This window comes from Coffea arabica, chromosome 2e (genome assembly GCF_036785885.1).
Source record: "Coffea arabica cultivar ET-39 chromosome 2e, Coffea Arabica ET-39 HiFi, whole genome shotgun sequence".
NCBI lineage: Eukaryota > Viridiplantae > Streptophyta > Magnoliopsida > Gentianales > Rubiaceae > Coffea > Coffea arabica.
Window position 1 is genome coordinate 73,087,439 of NC_092313.1, and position 26,124 is coordinate 73,113,562.

The 26,124-nt window shown below is 35.3% G+C and overlaps 2 protein-coding genes, 1 long non-coding RNA gene and 1 pseudogene across 3 annotated transcripts; 1 reads left to right on the plus strand and 3 right to left on the minus strand.

The window, feature by feature from the left end:
• Positions 1 to 5,686: 5,686 nt before the first annotated feature.
• LOC140037379 (agamous-like MADS-box protein AGL80) lies at positions 5,687 to 7,235 on the minus strand. The gene has a single exon (XM_072081499.1). It carries the CDS (start codon positions 6,570 to 6,572, stop codon positions 5,805 to 5,807), a length of 768 nt encoding a protein of 255 aa, XP_071937600.1. The 5' UTR covers positions 6,573 to 7,235; the 3' UTR covers positions 5,687 to 5,804.
• A 772-nt stretch (positions 7,236 to 8,007) lies between these two features.
• On the minus strand, positions 8,008 to 8,099 carry LOC140037427 (U6 spliceosomal RNA; annotated as a pseudogene).
• A 4,568-nt stretch (positions 8,100 to 12,667) lies between these two features.
• LOC113727885 (uncharacterized) lies at positions 12,668 to 13,717 on the minus strand. Its single transcript, XR_011841001.1, has 2 exons — positions 13,080 to 13,717; positions 12,668 to 12,770 (listed from the first exon to the last, which is right to left on the minus strand). It is a non-coding gene; the product is annotated as an uncharacterized lncRNA (long non-coding RNA).
• Positions 13,718 to 22,663: 8,946 nt separating this feature from the next.
• On the plus strand, positions 22,664 to 24,971 carry LOC113724663 (pentatricopeptide repeat-containing protein At5g04780, mitochondrial). Its single transcript, XM_027247544.2, has one exon. It carries the CDS (start codon positions 22,697 to 22,699, stop codon positions 24,899 to 24,901), a length of 2,205 nt encoding a protein of 734 aa, XP_027103345.2. The 5' UTR covers positions 22,664 to 22,696; the 3' UTR covers positions 24,902 to 24,971.
• Positions 24,972 to 26,124: the final 1,153 nt, after the last annotated feature.

Consider the following 26,124-nt stretch of genomic DNA (forward strand, 5'->3'; position numbering starts at 1 on the left):
GCTTGATCAAAATATCAATTCCCTCTAAAACCCCAATCCTCCAAAACCAAAAGAAACTTCCTAAGCAGCCATGGGAGGCGGCAAGCAAAAGAAGTCTTCAGGTTCCTCTTCTTCCTTTTCCTTTTTCAGCATGTTCAAAACGAAGTCTAGGAGGGCAGATGACATGAAGGATGACTACATGAAGGCTTATAAAGTGTGGCCTAGTGATGAAGATAGAGGTCGATGGGTAGCTGAGCCTGGAATTGATAGGAAAGCTACTGCTTTCATTACTTCAAGAACAGAAAGGTGGAAAAGCGTCGAAGTTGCCAACTAACCAAAGCTCAAATGCTTTGATGATCAGCTGTTCTTGACTACATTCGTTATGAGTTCCATAAGATCCCATCATGTTGCTTTATTTTATATTTTTGTTTGTAGGTTTTAGTTTTGTTCTCTAGCTTGTGATCAACCTGCAAATTACTTAACGAATAATGTGAAAATCCATTTGTTTGTATTCAAGCTTTGATCTCTTCTCTTTATTAACTTCAGATTGGCAATAATTATCCTTTGTTGGGCATTTGAAGCTTAATTTTATCTATCAAGTGTACTAGCAAAATGCTTAACAATGGCTGTTTTTCCTCTATATCATTCCATCAACTTCAAGCGCAACGACCAATTCATAGTCGGCTGATATTGATCTTTACCAATCCTTGGAAATTTCGACTGAAATATGCAAAAAATACTTGGAAGTTTCTGCCCTTATATGCATAATTTTGATAGATGTGATTCAAAATTACAGTGATAATTCTTGAGTATGCATGGGAGAAGAATATACATGTCGACTGATGAGTCTGATTTCAGAGACTGAAGCAATAATGCATGGTACGGACCGCCTTTTCTTGGCCATGAGATTATCAGAATCCAGTTTTCTCTCAGTTAAAGAATATTATAGGTTTGCGTGCCCCTTGGTCTTGGAATCCTTGAAAATCCCATGAAGAAGGGTGTGTATTGCTTCTGCTAACATTATTGGTAACATCCTACCCATTGTTGTCTGAAAGTTCTACTTCAAGCTTCTGATGTTTATTCCAGGATTCATCCTTAAAATTTTCCATTGTCGTTCTTTCCCTTCCTTCTTATCCTTCAAGATCTTAAATCGCCTCAGATGATGAATGATGAATAGAAGCTAGTTATTAAGCAGAGAAAATGGAGGGAAGAAAGATCACCTGCATGAAAGTATACACCATGATTCTATTAAATATTTTTTCCATAATTATATGTGGTTAAATTGCAAAAGTTGAATTTGGATTTCTGAAAATGATTGATCAACTTAATAGAATCTTATGGAAGTACAAAATTACTTTCTTCGATAATTTTACAGCAGACAACAGAACATGCATTTGCCATATAATTCCTAGTAAAGTGACTATTTATTGTACTTATTCGCTCCTCCATTGGGCTTAGGGAGAATCTTGGAAAATATCATTGCCCATAGTCCTCCTTTGGTTTATCAATTACTGCTGGTATTTCCCCTCCTTTGGTAAAATGAACCCCAGAAGCCCAGATATTGGTTGAAGTAGGAAGAAGATGCTCAGATGTTAATTGTTGTATCAGGGCCGGGCAGCTTGCATTCATGTCTTTTTTGGCTTTCATGCTGCCTTCCTTCAAGTTAATATTGTTAAAGTATTAAACTTCAATCATTTCTGACCAATGGTTTTATGGCTACTCGGGTAGCCGCCAACGCCCAGTGTAAAAAAACAGGACCACCAATGATTCTTCAGGAAAGTGAAATACAACCACCAGAGAATTATATATTAATTAGCCCGCTCAAGCTCATGATACCTCTAGTAATATCTTGGGATTCTCCCTTCTTCTCCTCTCCTTTATCCTCCCTAGATCATTCACCTCATTGGTCATTTGCAGATAATAGAGACGTAATGGAGGGGGATCCTAGGCAAAGTCACCTGCCTCCCAACTTGATTTACAGAAAAAAAAGTACAAGTGTCCAATGAAGCAATCTATGTGAGGGTAATTTCATTTGAGAAACACAATACATGGATAACATTGATAACATTAGGTAGTTTACAATCTATGCCTCCAAATTATTTTTCATTGTATTTTGGTGTTTGACAAAAGGGTTTGGCAATTTATTGCTGAATAAATGGACGGATAGAAGCAACTCTTAATCAATGTTTTGAAAATCGGACCGGATTGGCCGGTTCGACCGGTTGAATCACGAACCAGCCATGCCTCCGGTCCGATTCAATTACAAAGCCAAAGAATTAATTGAATCGATCAAAATCGGTCAAGAATCAGTTAACCCCGGTAAAAATCGGGAGGTTCAACCGATTTTTATTAAGTATTTATTTTCTAAAATAAATATTTTAGTTTTATTCAAAATTTTTAATAATAAAATGAATAAAAAATTATTAAAATTTTGAACCGAAATTGAACCGATTGAACCGGTCGAACCATGAACCGGAAGGTTTTCCGATTCACTCTCCGGTCCGGGTTTAAAAACATTGCTCTTAATTTGACACAAGAAAACTCACAAATCTAACCAAAGTTAAATAAATTCTTGCACAATTAGACACCACTGTTAGAATGGCCAACATGGAATCCAGATTGTGAGTAACGGGTACACATGTTTACAAAAAGGAAGTAGTCTCTGAATAGTTGCAGGCTACAAGATACTCGTGCAATGGTTTCATTCTCCTTTTCTGATACAGCTGTAACCTGCATTCAAGGATAGCCATCTAATTGCAATACTTCTTTCTTTTCAGTGCCTTTCACAATGGTTCAATCATGTGTGCTGTCTTGAAGAAGTTTCCTTAGGCCACCGAACCTTTCTATTCCACTATACTTATATTACAATGGGTTTCATACCTTTCTCACTTTCTTTCGGACTTTATATCGATTTTTTCCTGGTTTTTGTCATGCACTTGCAAGATTCACCACAAAGTACACACCATTTTTCGTTACCGGACAAGAATGTGTTGCAATTCAGCAAAGGGCTTAGCCATCCAAAATCATAAGTGGAACATGCATAATGCTGCGTTCCTTCTGAAATTCGATAATAACCTCAATTTGGTCCTCATTCTCTTGCTTTAGAGACTACCTACATATAGCATATTGGGCCTAGCTAGTGTCACTCACATAAAATAATTTTCTAATTATGATTGGATCGATTCTTAAAATCAAATGAGGAGAAACAAATATAGCAAATAAATACTTTATCCCTTTTAACATTGGGTTAATCCTCTTATCATCTTGTGTCCAAATAGCTTGCAAACCCTCTCAAATCATTGCAAACAAGTCTTGATCTGTCCCAGAAGAAAAGGGCAAAAAAAAAAGTTCGCTTGTCTTCTTGTGAGCTGTGCTTAAGAGTCCCTTATCTTTCCCTTAAAGTACACACGTATATCATACTTTCTTTAACATTGCAAGATGCTTCAGATTTTTTATTCACCATTTTACCTTTACAATTACTTGTCATCTGAAGTGTAAATTTGTTTTTTTTTTTTTTTTCTAAAAATAGCAACTTTTATTTTATGAAAAAATATGACTCGTTTTTAAGTTTTTCAACAAAGTTTACAGAAATAACTTATTGATCGAGTATTTTGGATATAAATATAAACAGATAAGAACGAGATTTTAATCACTTTTTTTTTTTTTTATCCTGATCTTAGCTTCATCTATTATTTAATTGCATCTATACATGTTAATTGAATCTTAGTTGTGAGAGACACTGAGACTTTTGACATTGGGATGCCTAAATACAAAGGATTCGAAATTCAGGATTTGTTAAAGTTGCAGTAATCCGACAAGAGCTAAGCAGGAGAAGCTAACGTTGAATTTGCATGTATCCATACAACTGGACCAAGGACACGTGGTTGTCGCTGACAACCTTGCAAGGAGGTTCATGGCCCAAATTTTATTAATAAGGCAAAAATTCAAATACACAGATGGGAGAATATTACATAACTTTGATTCAATTAACATGTACAGCTTTATATGAGTAATGGTTAACAAAAATATACAAGTAGTTTGTAATGAGTTACAATTTGTTCAAGAACTCTTACGCTGTTTAGAAACAAAACAGTTGCATTTCCTGCTCCTCTCCCACCATCCATACTTGCATTGATTCATCATCTTCTCGAGAATGCTTGACGAAATAGTAACTTATTTCAAGTAAGCAATCACGTAAAAAAAAAAAATTTTTAACGAGCTTAACAGCTTTCTTATATCTTGCTCTATCCACTTAAAGACTTGACAGATAAGAGTTAGGCCATATGATTCTGTCTTATTGGCATTCAAGTTCATTGTTTGCTTAATAGGAAAAACAAGCAACATTGGCATAAACATGCCATCAACCAGTATTTGCAATGACCAGCATCATAACTTTTGACTTGTATTGAGGTTCTGCTTGTATATTTTTTCAATGTAATCATGAAGCTCCTTTTGTCTTCAGATGTTTATTCACATGCTTCAACATATCATCGTATCTCATTTTGTCATGATTCTCGTCTATCTCAATTGCATATAATTGAAGCCATATATTCCTCGTTATCTCTTGGAATTCTTGATTTCCATGCGGTGTATATTTTACAACTCTACGCAATTTTGACCCAATGAATACCTAGGGTATATAAGGTGATACTATTATAAGAAGTTTGGTATAACTAATCCAACTAAAGATTAATTAGGAGTAAAATAAATGGCAAGGCATCAGAGACTGGCGACGGCGAATTGTGGTGCATGTTATACTTATACCACACCAACGGCAAATAACTTGAATAGTCACTGAACTATTTGAGTCCCATATTTTTTATTACTAAACAATGTTTCGTTTCAGATTATCCATCGTTGATTTCATTTAGTTATTGTTAGATATACTATATTCTGTTAGGTTTAAGGGTATTTGTAGCATTAAATTTTCATTATAACAGACACACACACATATATATATATAGTGTGCGTGTGTGTGTGCGCGCGCGCTAATATGCTAGTATGCATGTACATAAAGGAGGAGAAAAATTGGAGAACTTGGTTGCAATACAACTCGAAAGAAAAGGAAAAGAAGAAGAAAAAAATTGATAAGTAAATACTAGTATAATAGATTTCTTGAATTTATATGAATAAACCTAAGAATAATAGGAAAACATAAATTTAATGGAAAAAAAACTGACAGAGTGGCAAAATACTACTTTTGTGAGTTGTGCAAGTGATTTGAAACAAAAAAAAATCGAGTGACCAAATATATAAGATTTGAAGTAGCAAAAAAGGATTTTTACACATTTTAGATTTCAGTGATGGAGAAAGCTTTATATTTTCTTTTTCTTGTTCGTTTGGAGGAAATTATTGTCTAGGTGTAACAATTGCTTTTGGGTGAAATATAATTAAAGATTTTCATCAACGCCACGATATCTGAATTCATAACAATAGTGTACTTGTTTTCATTCTGCGATCTTCTTCACCAATTGAAAAACTCACACATACAACAATTGCTTCAAACTGATTTTTTAAAAAAAATATAAATCTTCGGATGTTTTTGCTCCATTCTTTGGCATCATAGTCTGTGTCATCAACAAGATATAAAATGCATCTTGTTGTCGAGATGTGATTGGCTGAAAAGTAAGATGCAAGACTAGCATGTTTGGGCATCAGGACAGAGTTCTTGGCAAACGATTTGACGAAATAAAACCATATTACTAGAAATATACGAATATACACAGCTCAAAATTGATTGAATTAGCAAAAACACAAATTAAGGACGACAATGAACCATCAACCGGAGATGACACCCCCGCGGGAAACAGGAGAAAGATAATCTTTCAGGGAAAGAAGGCACTAGACCACATGGGATTATGATTGTCATGAAATTGCATCATCATCTCATCACCATGACCAAAACCCATGTTTTCACCTGCAGGATTATTCATCCAATCCGTGAACCATTGAGGCCTGTGAACTGCTGCATCCATGGTCAGATCCACCGATGGTTTCTGCTCCTGTACTTGTACTCCTCCAGCTAGCATGTCATTAGCAGCCAGAGTCACAGGTGGATGTGCTGGCGGCGGTGGCGCTGTTGCTGCCTGAGGCTGTGAAATTTGCTGATGATGAGGAGCCATTTTCTTGAGGGAATCAATTCTTTTGTAAATCTCCTTCAGATTCTGATCAATCAGCCACCCCAGATCATTCAAATCTGGCATGGACATGTTCTGCATCCCTTTTCCAGTCAAGCACTGGTACATCACCTCAGTCATCTCCTTCTCTCGATTATCCTTGTGCTGTTTCTTGAGTTGTTCGTTTGCCTTGGCTATCCTTTGCCTGATGAAGCTCTCTTGATTCACCATCTTCTTGCTTTGCTCCATTTCAGGCATTCTCTTGAACTGGGAAATTACACGTTGAACTCCCATGGTATTTGGCCAAACCTCAGGCTGAGATTCGTATGGACTATATATAATAGCACAGGCATCAATACCACAAAGGGTGCTGAGTTCACCCACCTTCTTCATCAGACCCTTCTTCCTTTTCTTGAATGTTGCTTTTCTTGCCGAATCATTAGTGATGAAAGCCAGTTTTACCTTCTTCCTAGTCATGGCTAAAGAAACTAAAGATGCAAACAAAGGGAAGAATATGGTATTTTGAAATTTTTTTTTTATTGTTTCTAGTTCCAAATTGTGATTGCTATATATACAGATATTTCAGGTGTCAGAATTAATACTAAAGATTTTTTCAATTTGAACACATTGTATTGGAGACTCAGGCGATCTTAAGATTACGGTAAGTATGTTATGGCCATTTATTGCTGCCATGATACTAGTCCATTCTATCTACTGACTTTTGCACTACATTTTACTTGAGAGGATGAACTTTATGTACATATGTGAAATATGAGATTCTGTAAAGCTTGTGATTACAAAAGTCTTAATGCATTGAGGATATTTTCAGGTACTTTCAATTTTTGTAAAAGAAAAAACTAATTTTTTAGGGCATGAGAGCGCGTGGCCTCCCCTTGATTCCGTCTTTGCAAAATAGGTATATTTTTTCCTTTATCACATGGTATCATACAAACAAAAATCCTACCAAAATATAAAAAGTAATCAATTAAGGATCCTAATCCTTTTCTTTTTCTTTTTAGGTAAGCGATTAAGAACGGCGCGTGTTAATTTACGCGATTATCTCAGCCAAAAACATGCTAGAAGCTTGCTTAAGGTCGACCTTGGCTTCTTGTAGTTTTTGAACGTTTCGACATACATGAAAGCAGCCACAAAACCTCAAAATAATAATAATAATAATAATAATGAGTTTTATGCTTTAACCAGGAAAAGATTTAGTTGAGTATGAATGATTTTCAAATTGTATCTCCAGTCCAAGCTATTCTGGCTAGCTAGGTGTATCTTGACAATTTACTATGTCAGTTGTTACATCGAAGGACAGCCTAGATAATAAAACTGAGATTCAAGATAGAATCGTAACAGCTATATGGTCTCATTATACACAATAAAAATTCACATATTTATACAGATATGGTAACAAGAAAAGATTATCAATAACTCCTCCAATGAACCTGGATATGACATACAACGTACATGTTATTCATGTGACTAAACTTACGTTGGCATATCTGATGAATAAGAGCATGAACAATGATGTTTTGTTTGAGTTACAAAGTCTTCTCCTGTCGAATTTTTTTTTTTTTTCTGCGAGAGAGATTCTTGATTAAAAGCACACGAAAATTACAACATTATTGAGGCAATGTATTAGTTTAATCAAATTGCATATATATATATATATATATATATATAAGTGTCTACAAAGAACCAATATTTGTAGGAGTAACGTTTTATATATGCATTCCATATTATGATGCATACATTGTTGGAGGACCTCCAACAATGTTGCAAAATTAATTTACCAAATTAAATAACGAGATTTAAACAATTTGTTGCCTTATTAAAGTGTTTCAATTATCTAAGCATCTCACTTTAACTTGGTGATCCTCTCTTTCTCTCTAACTTTTTTTTTTAACACAATAATTTGGATCATTTCTCGATTTGTTTGTGTCATGGCCATGCTAGTCTTCTCGATATTGTTCCAATTTTATCGGATGTCGCTGAAAGGAGTTCGTGATTTTCAGCAGAATAATAAGTCTGTCAAAGCATTTTCCTGTCAATTTAGCATACGAGTATCGAAGCTACGCATTTTGAGTTTCTTTTTGTTTGGTGAGCCTAAAAGAACAACATTTTTAAGTTTGGTGCCCAAAATAGCTCCCCTTTTCTTTTACACTAGCATCCACAAATTCGTCAATATTTATGAAATTCTAAGCTAGACCTATGCTCCTATGTGCAAGCCAGCCAAAGCAGAGCTTCCTGAGACAATCCATTTTCCTCAAAAAAATTTTATGTTTTTCGTGAACTTATTTTACAATCAATCTTTTGTTTTACATATATCAAATCGTTACAGTATTTTTTATTTTTTTTTACAAAAGTTTTAGAAAATAGTAATCTAAATGGGCTCTAAAATTGTAATGTTCTACCTATTGCCATTATAGATGGAGAATTATTTATGAAAACAGCCGTTTAAAGTGACTCTTTTCTTTTAATCTACACTTGGTTACTATAAGAAGCTCCTGGTAAAAGTACAGTTGAGCATGCATGATTTTAGTTGATCAGTCCTGCCCACAAACATGTTCTGCGATGCTTTGTATCCACAAGAGGAGCCATTTCTTGAACGACTTAGGAGTTGATTCTCTTGTTTAAGATGGAATTGATTGTGTGATTCTGTGTTCAATTTACTTAATCATTCTTCTAATCAATCTTGATTTCCAATAGTTTGAGCATTTTATCGTTTTAGATATTACAAAAAAAATTGGTTCTCAATACTATGATTAATTGGGTTAATACCGCTCTATTTATTATCTGACCAAACTCAACAATGACTGACGTTTGTTTTCTAGTTTGAACTCAGTGGCCTGTCTTTTTTCCATTTCAATTTTCCTGGACTTTCTTCATTGGTTTTGCGAGAATGATTTAAAATTTAATGATTGCCCACCAATTTTAAAAGCGGTTCAATGTCAGAGGATTTTTTCAGTTGCAATATCCCTTGGACTTTGGGTGTGATTGTGGGCTTGGTGAATGTAGCTTGTCTAAGATCAGACACAAGTGGAGACCAAGAAGTCTTCAGCCTTTAGTGAAAACTGGATTGGATTTTTTTGAGCCAATGCTTAAGTGTACCCAGAATAGGAAAATTTTGAGCTCTATATCAGGGCTTCATTGGGCTATCAATCATATTAGCTTTCATTTTTTAGGGTACGACAAATTCTATCCTACACCGACTCGTACTTTATACTATGGAGAGAGGGTATCTAAAGAGGTCAAAGAAAAAAATAGGAAGAAACTGAACCACCACCAACTCAAATGAGTCAGTAAGGTAAAAGTTGTTCTGAGATTCCGTTGCAAAAACAAGGGAAAAAAAAATGAAAAAAGAAGTTGTATTGATATGTTTCATTCTTTTTGTCATTTTTCTTTAGGTTATTCTTTGCTTTCAATAAAAATTTCAATTGCCAAATAGTCCTAGTCCTGGAAGTGCTTTTGCTCCTCGAAACTTTCGATCTAAAGTGACCATTTAAGTTTTTGAACAATTTTTACAAGAATCACTTTCTGAAGATGTCAAAAGAAACTAAAATGTCTAAAACGTACCCTTTAGTGTAGTTCTTTTTTTCTTTCTGGGCGAGGAAAGTCATTTTTCAGCAAAAAATTTCTACGTTTTTCGTGAATACATTTTCCACTTACCTTTTTACCTCATATATATTAAATAGTTACAGTATATATTTCCACACAAACTCCAAAAAATTGCAATCAAAACAGGACCTTGATTTTCTGTATAAACAAAGTATATGTATTTGCGTTTGTACGTTATTTATATTTGTGCATACATATTTGATGGCCGACAAATGTCGATATCTATGCTTAGTTCGTCGGAGCAGTGATCAAGTTAAAGGTGCACGGTTATTGGAATATGTCACTTGCAATAAGCACAAATAAATTAAGCACCTTGATTTGTGTTTCTGTGGCAAAAGAGCAGTCGTGGTCAATTGCCGAGATCAATGATATAAACAAAGTCGAATCTTCACCAGGAAGGTAGATAATCCATTTTTCAGTTAACTACTGATACAAGTAATGAAAGTTAGAGGTGTAAACGGGTCGAATCAAATCGAATATCTTAACATAAAAATTTGTTTAGTCATTTTAATGAGTTTGACACTATGCCTACGTTTGGTCTGTTTTTCTATCGAGTGGGTCAAACTCGAGTGACTTAAATCCTTTACTTATAAATTTGGACAAATTACATTTTATCCCCCTGTGATTTACCCTTTTTTTTTTACATAACCCCCCTATGGTTTCAAAAGTTATACATAACCCCCTCATGATTTGGATTAAAGTGTCAAAGTGACAGAAATAGTCACTCGTAACGGAACTTCTAAAAATGTCGAAATTACCCTTTTAAATACATGACACATTAACCCCGTATGCTTTTTATATTTTACCATATAACTCTCTTATGATTTAATACTTTACCATATAACCCCTTATGATTTTCAAAATATACACATAACCCCCCTTGGTTAATAAATAATTTTCAACTTTACATAAGGGTAATTTTGACATTTTACGTGACGCCGTTACGAATGATCATTTCCGTCACTTTGACACTTTAATTCAAACCATAAGGGGATTATGTACAGCTTTTGACACCATTGAGGGGTTATGTGAAAAAACGCTAAACCACAAGGGGGTAAAGTAAAATTTACCCTATAAATTTTAATTTTCTGCTCATTGAGTCAAGTTCAAATCAAATTTGAAAGTTTATCGAACACAAAATATTATTCGACTGTAATTTTATTAGTTGTAAGTTCAAACAACACTTTTACTAAATCAAACTCGATTCTTGTTCCTTGAACCTTCTTGTTTAATGAGCCAACCGAGCCTGGCTGGGATCGAGGCGCGACCATTTAGGTGTCATCCGATCCGAGTTAAGCAGAGCAGTCGATTTTTATGCTTTCAATTGCCAAATTTCAATAAAAGAACAAGAGAAGAAAAGAAAGCAAAGTCCTCAAGCACCACACGAGATTAATCTGGAAAATTGGGAGAAAGGGCATCCTCCAGTGATTCGCGGTCAAATGAATAATTATGAGGCAGTTTTCATTTTGGCAATTACTTGGTCATTTTGTCAAATCTTATGTTGACATGTATGCCCCACTCGAGAAATAAAAAAAATTATAAATCACCTATATATACTGTTTGGATGAATCCTGGTGTAATGTAATGTTGACAAGGGCGTAACAAGCATCAAACACGTATCAGCTTATTAGAATTTTCCGTTTACACTTTGCAAGATCAACAAAACAAATCACATGAATCCAAATGTGGATTTACAAAGACACAAGAAATCAAATCATCAGCCATGACATAATAGACAATGACAAAGTTAATCACCAAATTCCACTCCAATTCTCCCTACTGCAAATACAGAAAAGAAAAAGAAAATAGAAACATACAAACTAAGGACCTATATCAGTACCATCCATCCATGATAATAGTAGTACTCCATATGCCCTTAAATTACATACAAAAGAAAATAATATTCCAAGGCCATCTTTGTATCCCGCCTGTCAAAAGAGAATAAGAATAAGACGCTGGACCTAATCTAACCATTTTGATAACATGAAAGGTGACTTCGAAATATGACAAAAAAAAGAGAGAATATTTTCAAGATTAGAATTAATTTTCTTTCTTTTTACAAAATATGTAAATGTTCTTTCAATTGATGTAAAGCACGAATAGAGCAAGGTTCTAGAGCCAATACAATCGGTAAGAATAGACCACTTCTTCCCAAAAGGCAAAAGATCGTGTGTTCAAATTCTACTGCAGATGCGAAGACTTGTGTCGATGGGATAAAAGAAGAGCAGGATTCGAGAATGTGGTCTCCTAGACTATTCAAGCTAGAGAAAAGCTCCAAACACCATGAAAATTCATGATGAGGCGTTTGGTCCTTTGGCATAAATCAAAGTTGAGACATGAGAAATTATTTTGGGCCCAAAATTCTAACAATATGATTAAAAAAGTGGAAGGTATGAGTCACTAAACACTTCGGTGTAAAGTGGGACAAGGCAACAACACGTAACAATCGATGGCCTTTGGCATACGAAAGTAGACGAGAGAAGTTTATTTTCCCTTCTCCCCACCGTGCAATCCTAATCCCCTCCTAATTGTGACTGAAAAATTAGTGCGATTGTTCTTATCCAAATGAGTCCAGGAAAAAAAAAAAACAAGATTGCTACTACTACAGAAAAAAGGCATTTTCAAAATGGTAAAACTGCAAAAAGATGTGCCCTTTTGCAAATCACTCATGAGTGATCTCCTCCGGATTTTGGTTTCTTTTCTTACTTCACCTATTTGATAAGGGGTTTCTCCACAAGGGTTGGTCTCCATTTCACAAAAGATCGAAAAAAGGAGAAGCAATTACAGGTTTGCTAAGGTGCATTTAGTGGTAAATTCAAAGAATTAAATCTAGATTATGTGTATTAACCCGTGTTCATTGGCCGCCATTAGCAAAATACAACTCATATTAGTAGCAAGTGATCATTCTAATAACCAAAAAAAAAAAAAAAAAGGTTAGTGAGAATTAATTACCGTCAGGAGAGTAGATCACTTCTTGGTGATGACCCATACAGCATAAATGATCCCAGGCAGGTACCCAAGTATGGTCAGCAACACAGAGATCCAGAATTCAGCCTGCTCCCACATATCATAACCGTCAAAATCTCACTAAAATTTCCTTTCTTTTAACTCAAAAAAACAAAAGTAACAATTTTTTTTGTTGGCATGAATCAAAAAACATAGCAACTTATTACGGTTCCGGGTCTGTGTTAAAAAAAAAGACATGCATGAATCACAAACCTTGGAACGCCAAAATCTAAAAGGGAAGAGATTATTCTAACCCCTTACTCCTTTACAAATTAACAAGAAATTTAAGATCTAAGCCAAAATTTTCCTTTTTTTTTAACCTAAAGAGAAGGAAAATTTGAGGGGATTAACATATACCTTGCAGCCATATTTGAGGAAGACACCGAGAGGAGGCAAGAGGATAGCAACAAGAATGTCTAAACAAGTGGCTGTACCTTCATCTGCCATTTTCGCTCAAGAAAATCTCTTCTGGGATGGCTGATAAAACAAAAAGTAGCACTTAAGGTACAAGTCTCGCTGCACAAGATTGAGAAGAAGAGACTTTGAAAGGACTCAAAAATGCTAAAAACACAGAGTCACGCAGTGAAGTGGCGGAAACTGAAATGGGAGGCGTGGAGATTTATAGTACTACCAGTAAGAGGTGGCAACAGACAGACGCGTGTTTTATATTGATTGGACTCTTGACACAAAGGGTAAGACGGTTTAGGATGGGAAGATGACCATTTGGTATGAATTTTTGGCTTCTTATCTATCATTATGATTTCTTTATCTTTACAAAAGATTAATTTAAAACCTCTAACAAAAAATTTACAAATTTCTAACAAAGTTAGTCACGACATGTGAATCATTAGAAAATGACCATTTTAGTCTATTGTCTTTGAGGAATTTTTATTCCTCTGTATACTATGGCATACTAATTGAGACGTGTATGAATTTTATTTTTCCATATTCTACTCTTTTTTTTCTTTCCTAAAGGTAGACTTATAGTGCAAGGAACTTACTCTATTAGGGTTTTCTAATTTCTCATTAAAAGTCTTACATTAACTTTATTTTGTGAAAATCAGAATTTAAATTGTTGAAATGATAAACTAGAAGTGACCTTGAAAATAATGAACCAAAAAAGTCATTTTTAACTTTGCACATACTCCTCCCATGCATGTGAGTAACTACATTTGAAATTTTCATTTTTCTATTAGAGGTCCTAGATTGGCATTTTCTATAAAGATAAAGGACTAAAAAGATGAAAATGATAGACAAGAGATTAAATTGGCCAAAACTTCAAAGATGAGGGACCAAAATAGCCATTTCTTTGATCAGCTATTTAACAATGAGATTTATCTTTTAAAAGTGCTTAATCACTAAGTCACAGGTTTAAAGCATTAAATGCTTTTTTCATGTTCTAATGTTCCTTAGCAATGTGAATCATTATCAATTTATCATCAAACATCATTATTACAGCTCACATCATTAAATGTGGGCCACGTGGCACGTTATGGATTCCTAAATTGGATCTTATCATACTTGACCCCACGCGTCCAGGAATCTGGAAATTGATGTTCACATTTCACTTCAAAAAAAAAAAAAAAGCAAAAATCACCTGTGACGGAATGGGCCCCTGTTCCCATTTGAGCAGTTTGTCCTTGCAAGCAAGTTTAGTCTAATCGGGCTGGGTGGACACATCATAAATGGAAGGGTCTATTGAGTAGCTAGGAGTAAAAATTTATCAATATATAATTTAAATGTTAATATTTTAAAAATATAAAATTAAATAGGAGAAATTTATAAATGTAAAGTAAGTTATTATTATTAGATTTTGCATTCATGTGATACGTTAGTTATGATTTAAGTATTTTAACAAATGTCTATTGATTACTTATTTAAAAAATCCTAAACGTAACACCAAAAAATTTTCTTATTACATTATGTGAAACCGTTCTTATTTATGTGGACTAACTATCAACTTAAATAAAAGAACTTAGTAATAACAAAAACAAATTATCAACAAAAGAAGTGATGCAAAATAGCAAATGTGAAGAGAAGAATTGAGGGTTAGTTTTTTGCTTTTTTTTTTTAGGGGCAAGGCCGAGGGCGGGGACGCAGGGTAGGGGGGGAGGGGGAGGGGGAGGGGGTTCAAAAAGAACCTCTAAACCTTACAAAGCCTGGAAGAGACAAGCTCGGGTTTAAAAGACGAACACAGGGCCTGTTTGGAACCTGAGTTTTTTGGGAGTTTGTCTAAAACTTTACTGTAGTGCACTGTAGAAGTTTTTAAAAAAATTTTGTAGAAGTTTTTGTAAGGTGAAAAACTTTTTTTTTCTTTTTTTTTCCTTTTCTTTTTTTTTTCTCTTTCCCTTTCTTTTTCTTTTTCTTTCTTTCCTTTTTTCTTTTGTTTCCTCTCTTCTTCTTCTTCTTCTTCTTCTTCTTCCTCGTTACCTCCGCTAACCCCAGCTGCAACTCCACCTCCCGCCGCCCCCTTCTGCCCCGCCACCCCCCTCTGCCCCGCCTTCCCCCTCTCTCCTGCCGCCCCCCTCTGCGCCACCCCCCTCTGTCCCTTCCCCCTCCCCCCGCCTTCCCTCTCTCCCCCGCTGTCCCCATCCCTGCCCCTTCCCCCTCCCCCCGCCGCCTCTCTCTCCCCCGCCTTCCCCCTCCCCCCGCAGCCCCCTTCTGCCCCTTCCCCGTCCCCCCGCCTTCCCCCTCTCCCCCGCCGTCCCCCTCCCTGCCGCCTTCCCCCTTCCCCCGCCGCCTCTCTCTCCCCCGCCTTCCCCCCTACAGCCCTCCTCTGCCCCTTCCCCCTCCCCCTGCCGCCTCTCTCTCCCCCGCCTTCCCCCTCTTCCTGCCGTCCCCCTCTGTCCCTTCCCCCTCCCCCCTCGCCGCCCCTCTCTGCACCACACCCCTCTGCGCCGGACGTAGAGAGAAAAAAAAAAGACAAGAGAGGATGATTGCAGGGGAGGAAGAGGGGGAGAGGGAAAAAAAGGGGAAAAAAAGAGACCGGTACCGGCACCGGAAATTGGTGATGGAGCCGGCAATGGAGGTGGTGGTGGGGGAGGAAGAAGAAGAAAAGGGGAAGGGAATTTTTTTTTTTTTGTGTTTTTGATATTTTAAGTGTGTAGGTTAAAAATTTTGATAAGTTTTTTGGGGTTCCTGTAGCAAAAGTTGTTAAAAAACTAGTTTTATACAAACTTGGTAAAAAACCAAGCTTCCAAACAGGGCCACAAACTACATGATTATTTGACTAATATTTAACAAAGTGTAGTTATTTAATTGATGGCCTTGTTTGGCACGCAAGTTTTTGGATAAATTTGTCTGCTACAAGTTTTTTAATAACTTTAACTGCAGTAATTTCTAAAAATTTCTTAAAGTTTTAAAATTATATACTTCAAAATATTCAAAATTTTACACACATCAAAAAATTTTCTATAACTTCTACAGTAAGTTACAGTAAAATTTTAGACAGACATCCAAAAAACTCACTTATCAAATGGGACCGATGTCTTTACCAGCTGAATTAGCTATAGTAACTAGATCCTTTATTTTCTACCATTCTAAATTGCCAAATAAATAGTGAAGTATTTTGTCCACAGGAAGAATGGGAGACAAGTTAAATGCAACAATTGTGTCTCTGCCAAAACTTTTGGTCCAAAATTTCTCATGGCAATAAGAAATTGAGTGCTCAATGTTGGTACAATCAAGGGTAAAGATATCTGTTCTGATGACAATCAAGGGTAAAGATATCTGTCTCTGCCAAAATTTTTTGCTCCAATTAATATCGTAGCTAAATAAAAGAAAATTTTCTATGCTAAAGGGTCGTTGCTGGAATCAATTGATGAAGTCCACATGACCCACTAGCTGGAAGAATTAAGATGACTAATTTCAACCCTGGAAAGGCCAACAAAATGGGAAAGAGAGAAAAAGTAAGAAGAATAAAGGTGGACGAGTAGAAAGTGGAGAGGTGTAAGAAAAGAAGGAAAAAGAAGAAGATTCACTTATTCTGTTTTATTATTATTATTATTATTTGTTACTTAAAATTTTTTTGGTTTCAAGGAAGGTATGAAGCCCATTCAACACCTTGTTTGGAAAGACATTTTTCTCCAAAAAAATTTCATATATTTTGTAAATATATTTTTTAATTACCTTTTTACTTTATATATATCAAATCGTTATAAGATATTTTTCTACAAAAACTTCAAAAATATCTATCCCAAGAAAAATGACTTGAAGCATCGTTTTATTTGGATTACATTTTTTTGAACTTTTTGTAAAAAAAAAATACTGTAATAATTTGATATATGTGAGGTAAAAAGGTGATTGGAAAATGTATCTATGAAAAACGTAGCAATTTTTTTAATAATTAACCATTTAATAAATTCTTTGGAGTTCAAACCTTGTGTTTTTAGGGCCTTGCGTTTTGTATAATAATAAAGCTTAGAATATATCGAAACTTACATTTTAGAAAGAAAAATTAGCTAATTTTAACCTTTTTTGTAGTGCTTGATAATCTTCATCAACACCAAATCTGTTATATCCAGTTTTTGGTCTATTGCCTACTGTCAATTTTTCTACTTATCTTTCTGATGAAAAGCCAATTGCAGTAATGTAAAAATCATACACCTTTCCTTTAACACTGTGTATCTATAAATACTTTTTTTTTTTTGTGGTTTAAAGAAACACTCTAAATTTTAGGTTTTACCCGGATTCAACCGGTTTGCAGCCTGGTGCGGTTGGGGCCCGTACGTAATATCAAACCTCCTTGCTGTCGAGATGGCCCAAATGGGGCGGTTCTCGATATTCGGATCAGATCCGATCTCACATGTCGCTTTTGCAGAACCCCTTTCCAAGGCGGCAAATCCATGCAAAGACGCAACCGTCTTTCCACCCCCACGTGTGCCAAGAGTATGGTAGTAGTACAACGCGTAAGAGAGTCGACGCGTTTCGGATAACATCCTCCTACTTAACTTTCATGTGCCGTTTCCTCCGAAATCCAGCTACCTTCCCTTCAAGTCAATTGCTCAAAGCTTACGCAGGATCGCCTTAGACCAGACGTGGCACGGTTTTAGTTTGAACTACAATTAGACCGGATTTTGCGGTTGTTCATAGGGCCGTAAACAAATCGAGTCTTAATAAATAATTTGAGTTTGATGTGTTGAGGGTGGATTCGAGTTTGATTTTTGATAAGTTGGAACTCGAACAAGAATTAAGATTTGACTAAAGTTTCGAATAGAGTTTGAATTTATGCATATTTGATTCGTTTAAATTTGATTAATTTTTTTATATTTTAATTTATATATTTATATTATATATATACAAATTTTAATATAAGGTTATGTATGTATTATTAATAAATTACTAATAAATATAAAAAAAAAAAATTTAGCCTTCGAGTCGAGCTCGAACCTATCGAATACTATAACGAATCGAATTCGAGCTCAAATTTTAAGTTCATACAGGATTCCGGTTCAATAGGTCAAAAGTTTCATTTGATTCGATTCGTTTATAATTCTAGTTATCAAATCAGAATTGGAATTATGGCCAAAACAATGATTAAAGGTAATGGTTCAGGCTCATACGAAAAAATTAGAACACAATCGAAATCAGCCGGTTCAAATAGTTTAGTTTAAAAAAAAATTAGAGAAACCAACTTAATAAGAAAATTGGGTCATTTTTCCCTTTTCGTTTTCAATTTAACGAAAAAATTATGCATCTCTTGTTTTATTTAAAAACATTTAATAAATGCAAGATATTTTTTTCAAAAAAATTTGTATCTCTCTTTTCTTTTCCTTGTAGTTAATACTACAATGAGAGTCTTATTTTTCTTCTATATTTGTCCTATTTAATTCGTATCAGTTCTATAATCACAAGGGACCAAACGTAACTAGAAGTAACCAAAATCGCAACTAGAAGGAATTAAAATCACCTCGACAATTTCAATCTTATGCTAGTACTATTTTATGAGTGTACCAAACATCCTAAAGGGACTTTGCTTGTTATCTGGGTGCAGGTTGCATAAGTAAAACAATAACGTAGATTAGCCAGTCAAATGACTTCATTAATCGAGACCAATCTGCATGGTTCTGCAAATCAAACCTTCTTATCACGACACAAAAGATAAATGAAATCCACTAATTTAAAATCAATTATCTTTTGGTTATTTATTGGTGGTCGTTGTAGGACACGTATGAGATAATTGGTTGGTATGATTAGGCAGGAAATGATTTTACAAAGTTAGACATCGTATTAATATATTAAGTAAAAGTCCGGCGATGCTTTCTTGGCCTCCTGCCGTCGTGAAGCAAGAATAACTTCCAGCGGCGACGGCTATGAACCAGCTAACACGTAGTTGGTCGGCACAACGTTTCTCAAAATTTAGGAATCACTTCCCCCTTGCAAAACACTTATGCAACATATACACTCATTATGGATTAATCTTCTGTACAATGATACTTATTGTATATTATGTATATATTTTTATTATTAAATGCATGACACATAATTCGAGTTTAAATTTAAAACTCAAATATTGCATGTCATATAAAATTAACTCGTATAGTATACACTTAGTTTGTGATTTAAAATGAATTATTGGATGTCCACAGTACAAACTTCGTATGTATACTCGTTAATTTGTCATTGTAAAGTTACTCTAGAAACGGTACCTTCCTAATTAAGTACTTAAATCTACTCTTTTATTCTGTTCAAATTTCAAAATTATAGGAGTATTAATTAGTTGGTGAAGTAATGAACCCTCATTTTTAACTTGCTGTGACAAAACAAGTGAAAATACCATTATTTACAATTTTTTTTTGCAATTTCTGGAAACACATTTTCTAACAAATTTTTATCTTAGATATATATCATATCAAAAAAGTATTACAGTAATAATAATATCAAAAGAATTTTTCTGAAATAATTTTCAAACCACACCAAAACCTTGTTTGATAAATCAATTTAGGATTTAAATTTAATATGTTCAGAACTTAAGTTCCCAATTTAATACCTAAATTTAACGTGTTCAAAACTTCAAATCTTAATATGTTCAGACGTATTTGCTAACAAAAAATAGAACGTCTTAATCAATTAAGTAGTTCTGAATTTGTTAGACAAAACTTACTCAAAATAATAAATTATACGTTATTCACTTATCACGTAGTATCTATTATATCCGAATTTCAAAATTTTAATACTTAACAATTCGGTAACTTAATACATTCAAATTTTAAATTTATCAAACACAAGATGAGTGTTTCTGTTATTGGTGCTAACTCAATTAAAAGGCCTTGTACAGCGTCTACATGCTTGCATGATTGGGACGGAGCAACGCACGGGGGTGACTCACGCGCAGACTGTAGAGTACAATCGCCGCACAACATCTTGGCACCGACAGTAGCCGACAAGATCACCATTGACTAGCCAAAAAATCTTGATATATATCCACTGAAACAGTGAATTTTGCGATATTTTGAAGCTTGAGTTTGTTTATTTGTTGTGGAATTTCTAAAGTGATTTACAAGAAGTTTCCGTTTGAATTGTTATTTTTATGAATTGTTATAAAAAAATATATTGTAATAATTTAATATATATATAATAAAAATAATAATTAAAAAATATGTTCACATAAAAAATGAATTTTTTTTTAATGAAAAATCACAATCCAAACAAGATGCATTTGAACTTTGAAATGAATGCATCACTTGAAATTGTAGCCAACTTTTTCAAAGTTCTTCTGATAGAATTAAGTGTACTACTATTGCTTTATGTGATTTGTACTACTTTTGTATTTATACCAGTCATAAATCAATGCATCTTTTGTACTTGTCTTTAAGTTTTAGGAAAAGGGAAACAAACAATCACTTGAATCAAACATACGAAGTGAGTTGATAGATTGAAACCCCTTTAGCTATTCTTTATCATCTAGCCATTAACAACACCACAGGAAAAGAGAATTTAACATGCCCTCATGTGAATCATGCAAAATTTGCATAAATTTTTGTTCATAAATACAGAAGTTTAAGTATCAGCATGGGCAAGGAAGGCAGGGACATTTGCACAAGCACCATACACATTTGCAGATCTTAAACCAGCTAAAAACGTGTCGTCAATGTTAAATGTTTGGGTGGTTGAGATGGGAGGCTCTGATTTTTTTCATTAACAAAAGTAGCAAAACATTCTCTTGATAAATTTTCAATGGCCACAGTCACAAACGGGGCAGGGAGAATGGCAATTGCACCATTGACATGTACAGCCGCTGTTTTCACCAATTCCAGGGGACATTACTGGTGAAGTTGTCAAGTTTTGGGCGGTGGATCTTGTCCATGTTGGAAGTTGAAGATAAAAATATCAACAAAAGGGAAATCAATGAAGACAAAGAGGAAGTTGGTATTTTAAGGGTTTATATAGACTTGGCAAGAATGTAGATACTGGGAAAAAGCTTATTTTGATTGAGATTAATCTTTCCTACACAATGTCAGCGTTGGACGAGTGATAGTTATACAAAATTTGAACTTAAAATTTAACTTTTTCACATATGTCATGGATCTAAAGGTGATAGTTCAGTGTATATAAGATTTACTCTTTCAATTATTGGGCAAATGATTAATCTTATTAGGAAGGACGTTACGGTTGGTCATTATTGTCTTCCCTTATATTATATATAACATTTTTTTTCCAAGACTCCATATTTGGTGTCATTAATAAGATATCTGGTGTAATTTGTTACAATACAAGTTAATACTAAGACTAGTTTTTGGGCCCTGCGCCAAGCGCCGGGTAGCCTGTGTTGGGGGTGATGGATTTTGTTGTGTGATTGGGAGGATTTTGTTGATGGAAAGACCAAGACACCCCACGAAGTCATCAGAATTACCATCGAAACTGACCCATGGCTGCACTGTAGCTATTCCCCCTTCCCCCTTTTATATATTTAAGATATTTGGTGCAATTAATAAGATATTTGGTGTAATTTGTTACCATGCAAGGAGAAGCAACACGTTATTTCAGTGACAAGGCATATTCATAACGTGCACAGCCTGCTCGGATAGGGGTCAGTACATTTACAGAGGGTCCAAAGAAACAAATTGAGACCCAAATTAAATTTCTAAATGGGTCCAAAGGTAAAAACTTTATATGTAAAGCCCAAAAGAATTGGATACTGATTAGACCCGCACAGTTACTAATGTATTGGCCATTGGTCATCAAAAGTTCAAAGATTCTACCATCACAAAAGATTTTTGTACTCCCGCGAAACTAATTAAGCTCCTAATTCAGTGGAATTCTACTAGTTTATTAATAATAAAAGCACACAAATTTCATAAATATATATGTAACTTTTTGGCATTAACATGTATACACACGTATATAAACAATATTTATGTGCAGTAGAAATTTAGAAAACTGTAAAATAAGTTTAAATTGCTCAATTTTGACTGTATGACAACAATTGATAGATTATGCTAATTTACTGAAGAGATTACCTAGTGCGCATGTGCTCTTTTTATTTATTTTTCATATTAATCTTTATAAGAGTAAATTAAGTAATATAATCTATACATAATTGTTAAAGATTAGTTGTAAAATTAAATTTTCTTTATCTATAAGATGCAAATAATCCAGAATACGCCACTTCTTTCGTAAGATGTTAAATTTTGGGTTTCTATATTTATAAGGCATAATATTTACATAAAACACAAAATATAACACTTTTTTTTGTGACTTTTTTTTTAACAAATTTCTTAAAGTTCATTTAAAATATTCACGATTTTTATGAATGTCGGTAAATTAGTCTCATGATGTATTCCTACATTTCAAAGTCTTGGGGGATCAAAATGCGCATTCCAAATATGAGGGGGCTAAAAATTACTAATTTCAAACGTGAGGGACTGTTTGTGTGATAGTCCCCTGTTCACAAGTTCCCACCAATAATCACTCTTTTAACTTCTATACCAACTATACCGGACTTGTTGGCATGAAAGATAGCAAACTTGTTGGTTATGAAAGTACTTTTCCCTGTAAAATCTGCCAAGGCCAACACAATTCCGCCCTTTTACCTGCTGAAATTCTTGCATAGCTTGAGCAAACGAAGTTGTTCAGTTACTTTACCAGCATCAGAACCACAGACACCACCAACAGCCCATCTTTCTCCAGATGATCTCAACAATCTCCTTAATAAAGCAACTCAAGCAAAAAGTATCAGACATGCCACCCAAATCCACACCCAACTCATCATCCAAGACTACATTTTTCTCCCTTTCCTCTTCAACAGTCTCCTCAACTTGTATGCTAAATGTGGCCACCTCAACCAAGCACTTGCATTCTTCAACGCTCCAACGGTGCAAGCAAGAAGAACCCTTAATTTTGATCACAAGAATGTAGTCACTTGGACATCTGTTATTACTCAACTGTCACATTACCACAAGCCCTTTAAAGCTCTTACCTTTTTCAATGATATGAGGAGGACCGGTGTTTACCCGAACCACTTCACCTTTTCTGCTGTTTTGCCAGCTTGTGCTGATAGTTTGATAATTTTTCATGGACATCAGATTCATTGTTTGATTCGTAAACATGGGTTCGAGAGTGATTTGTTTGTGGGTAGTGCTTTGTTGAATATGTATGCGAAATGTGGTGATGTGATGTTAGCGAAGACGGTGTTTGATGAAATGCCTGAAAGAAATATTGTTTCTTGGAATTCTATGATCGTCGGGTGCTTGCAAAACAGCCTTCATAATGAGGCTTTTGGGGTTTTTGTAGAAGTTCTTCGTGAGGGGTCCTTGGTTCCTGATCAAGTGAGTATTTCTGGTGTTTTAAGTGCTTGTGCTAATATGGGTGCTGGTTTGAATGGTGGGAGACAAGTTCACGGAGTTGTTGTGAAACATAGGTTGGTTTCTTTAGCCTATGTGAGGAACTCTTTAATGGACATGTATTTCAAATGTGGGTGCTTTGATGATGGTTTTAAGTTGTGTGGCGCTTTAGAGGACAGAGATGTTGTTACATGGAATATAATGATCATGGGGTGTGTTGAGAATGACAACTTTGAGGAGGCTTGCAACCACTTTTGGGTGATGAGGCGCGAAGGAGTTTCACCTGATGAGGCATCATTTTCCTCAGTACTTCATGCTGCTGCTTGTATTGCAGCACTGGATCAGGGTACTTTGATACATAGTCAGATGGTAAAGGCTGGCTTTGACAGAAATACATGTGTTGCGAGCTCATTGATAACTTTGTATGCTAAATGTGGAAGCTTGGCTGATTCTCAACGGGTTTTTAACCAGTGCGAGGAAAATAATGTGGTATCTTGGACGGCAATAATATCGGCATACCAGCAACATGGCTGTGCAAGCCAAGTAATAACTTTGTTTGAAGACATGCTGCGCAAGGGGATTAAACCTGATTATATAACCTTTGTATGTCTCTTATCAGCTTGTAGTCATAGCGGGCTCATTGATGAAGGATTTTCTTACTTCCATTCAATGACACAGAGGCACGATATGAAACCCGGCCACGAACACTATGCCTGCATGGTTGACATGCTTAGTCGTGCGGGTCGATTGCAAGAAGCCAAGAAATTTGTGGAAACAATGCCAATTCAGGCTGATGCATCTATCTGGGGGGCTTTGCTTGGAGCTTGTAGGAATTATGGAAATCTTGAGATGGGTAGAGTAGTTGCAGAGAAGCTTTTCAAAATTGAGCCAGATAACCCAGGAAATTATGTGCTTCTTTCGGACATGTATTCACGTCGTGGGAAACTAGAAGAAGCTGATGAAATTAGGAGGTTAATGGGTGTCAACAGGGTTAAAAAAGAGCCTGGTTGTAGTTGGCTTGACATTAAGAACACCACCTATGTCTTCAAAGTTCATGACAGGTCACACTCTAGAACCCATGAAATCTATAAGATGCTGGAGAAGATGGAGGAGATGGTAAAGCAGAAAGGCTATGACGGTGAAACAGGAAGAAAAGATGGCGTGGACGGACACAAGAGCTCATGGTATCATAGTGAAAGACTTGCCCTAGCATTTGGACTCCTGACTGTTCCTTTAGGAGCTCCCATTAGAATAAAGAAGAATCTTAGGACTTGTAATGATTGCCATACAGTCATGAAGTTTGCTTCAGAGATTTTCAACAGAGAAATAATTGTTAGGGATATAAATCGATTTCATAGGTTCACCAATGGTTTATGTTCATGTGGTGATTACTGGTGAAAGGAAGCTCATGCTCCAGTCTCAGTTCACATCTTTTGGCCTAATCTTCTAACATGGCTCCTTTTGTTCATTTGACATGTCCTTGGCATTTTCCCCTTTTCTTAAAAACCCTGAACACAAACCCCATTAATCATGTGATCACTTATATTTCCTTATGATGAGCGTTAAACGGTGAAAGTAATTATTTCTCTAACGACGCATAAAAATGTAGGATGTTCTATTTGGATCAATGAGCTTTATCACACGTTATGGCATAGGTGCAGAATTTACTTTATTGATCCAGTGCTTGGTATCTTCTTTCTATTACAAAAGACATTTGCCTTTCGCTTTTTTCCCTGTTAGGTTTTGCCTTGTACTTATCCTATTTTATTAGCTGTAGTCTTTTTTTGCACTGTGGCACTGACTGATAGATGTAAATTTTCTGGGGAAATATGTAGGTGAAAGCTATAGAACGCCGGGGATGTTCTTCAAAAAAAAAAAAAAAAAAAAAAAAATCACGCTGGGGATGTTGAAGAGCATGATAATTCTTTGTAACAGGAACTCTCTTTGTATCTTATTTGAGTTTCGGACTTTCTCTGTCGCTTGTCAGATGATTGGGGATATAGGTTTCATGCCTATGAGCTTGCAGACAAACAATCACCGGCGTACTACTTGATCTGTTGTACTTGCATTTCTCACTTTGACATGGTGCTGAAGTCGCACAGGCACTTAAAAAACTGTCAGGCTTCAAACCTCTCTGGCTCTGCGCACAGTGAAAATGGTGCAACTCTCCACTAACTAGTTTCCTTACATTTGAAATACGACATTTCAGTCAGCTAAATCTAAATCATAAATCCGTTTCAAGTTTTCTAAGCCCTATATCAAAAAAGTCATTATCCCAAGATCATGGGCCACTTCATTTATTACCAGTTGATTTTGATTTGGATGCTCAAGTTCTTCACAGTGCTCATGTGGAATGACGATATAAAGCCTTGTGCTATAAGTATCTATGCTTTCCTTCATTTGGACAATGTTTGAATAAAGGAAAAGATGTGTGGGAGTTGAAGTTTAGGAAAGTGAGGTCAAACTTCCATCGAAGAGAAGCAAATGGCAGGCTTTTATAAAAATTCTCGTAGAATCGAGAATGAAGTTTTCATTCTATACATGTTAGATCATGAAGGAAAGTGAAAATTACATTCCTTATGCAGTTGGCTGTGAAGCAAAAATCTGAGGAAAAATGGGAA

What these genes read in the sequence shown, in the direction of transcription:
- LOC140037379 (XM_072081499.1), bottom strand. Translation starts at nt 6,572, where the DNA reads ATGACTAGGAAGAAGGTAAAACTGGCTTTCATCACTAATGATTCGGCA.
- LOC113724663 (XM_027247544.2), top strand. Translation starts at nt 22,697, where the DNA reads ATGAAAGTACTTTTCCCTGTAAAATCTGCCAAGGCCAACACAATTCCG.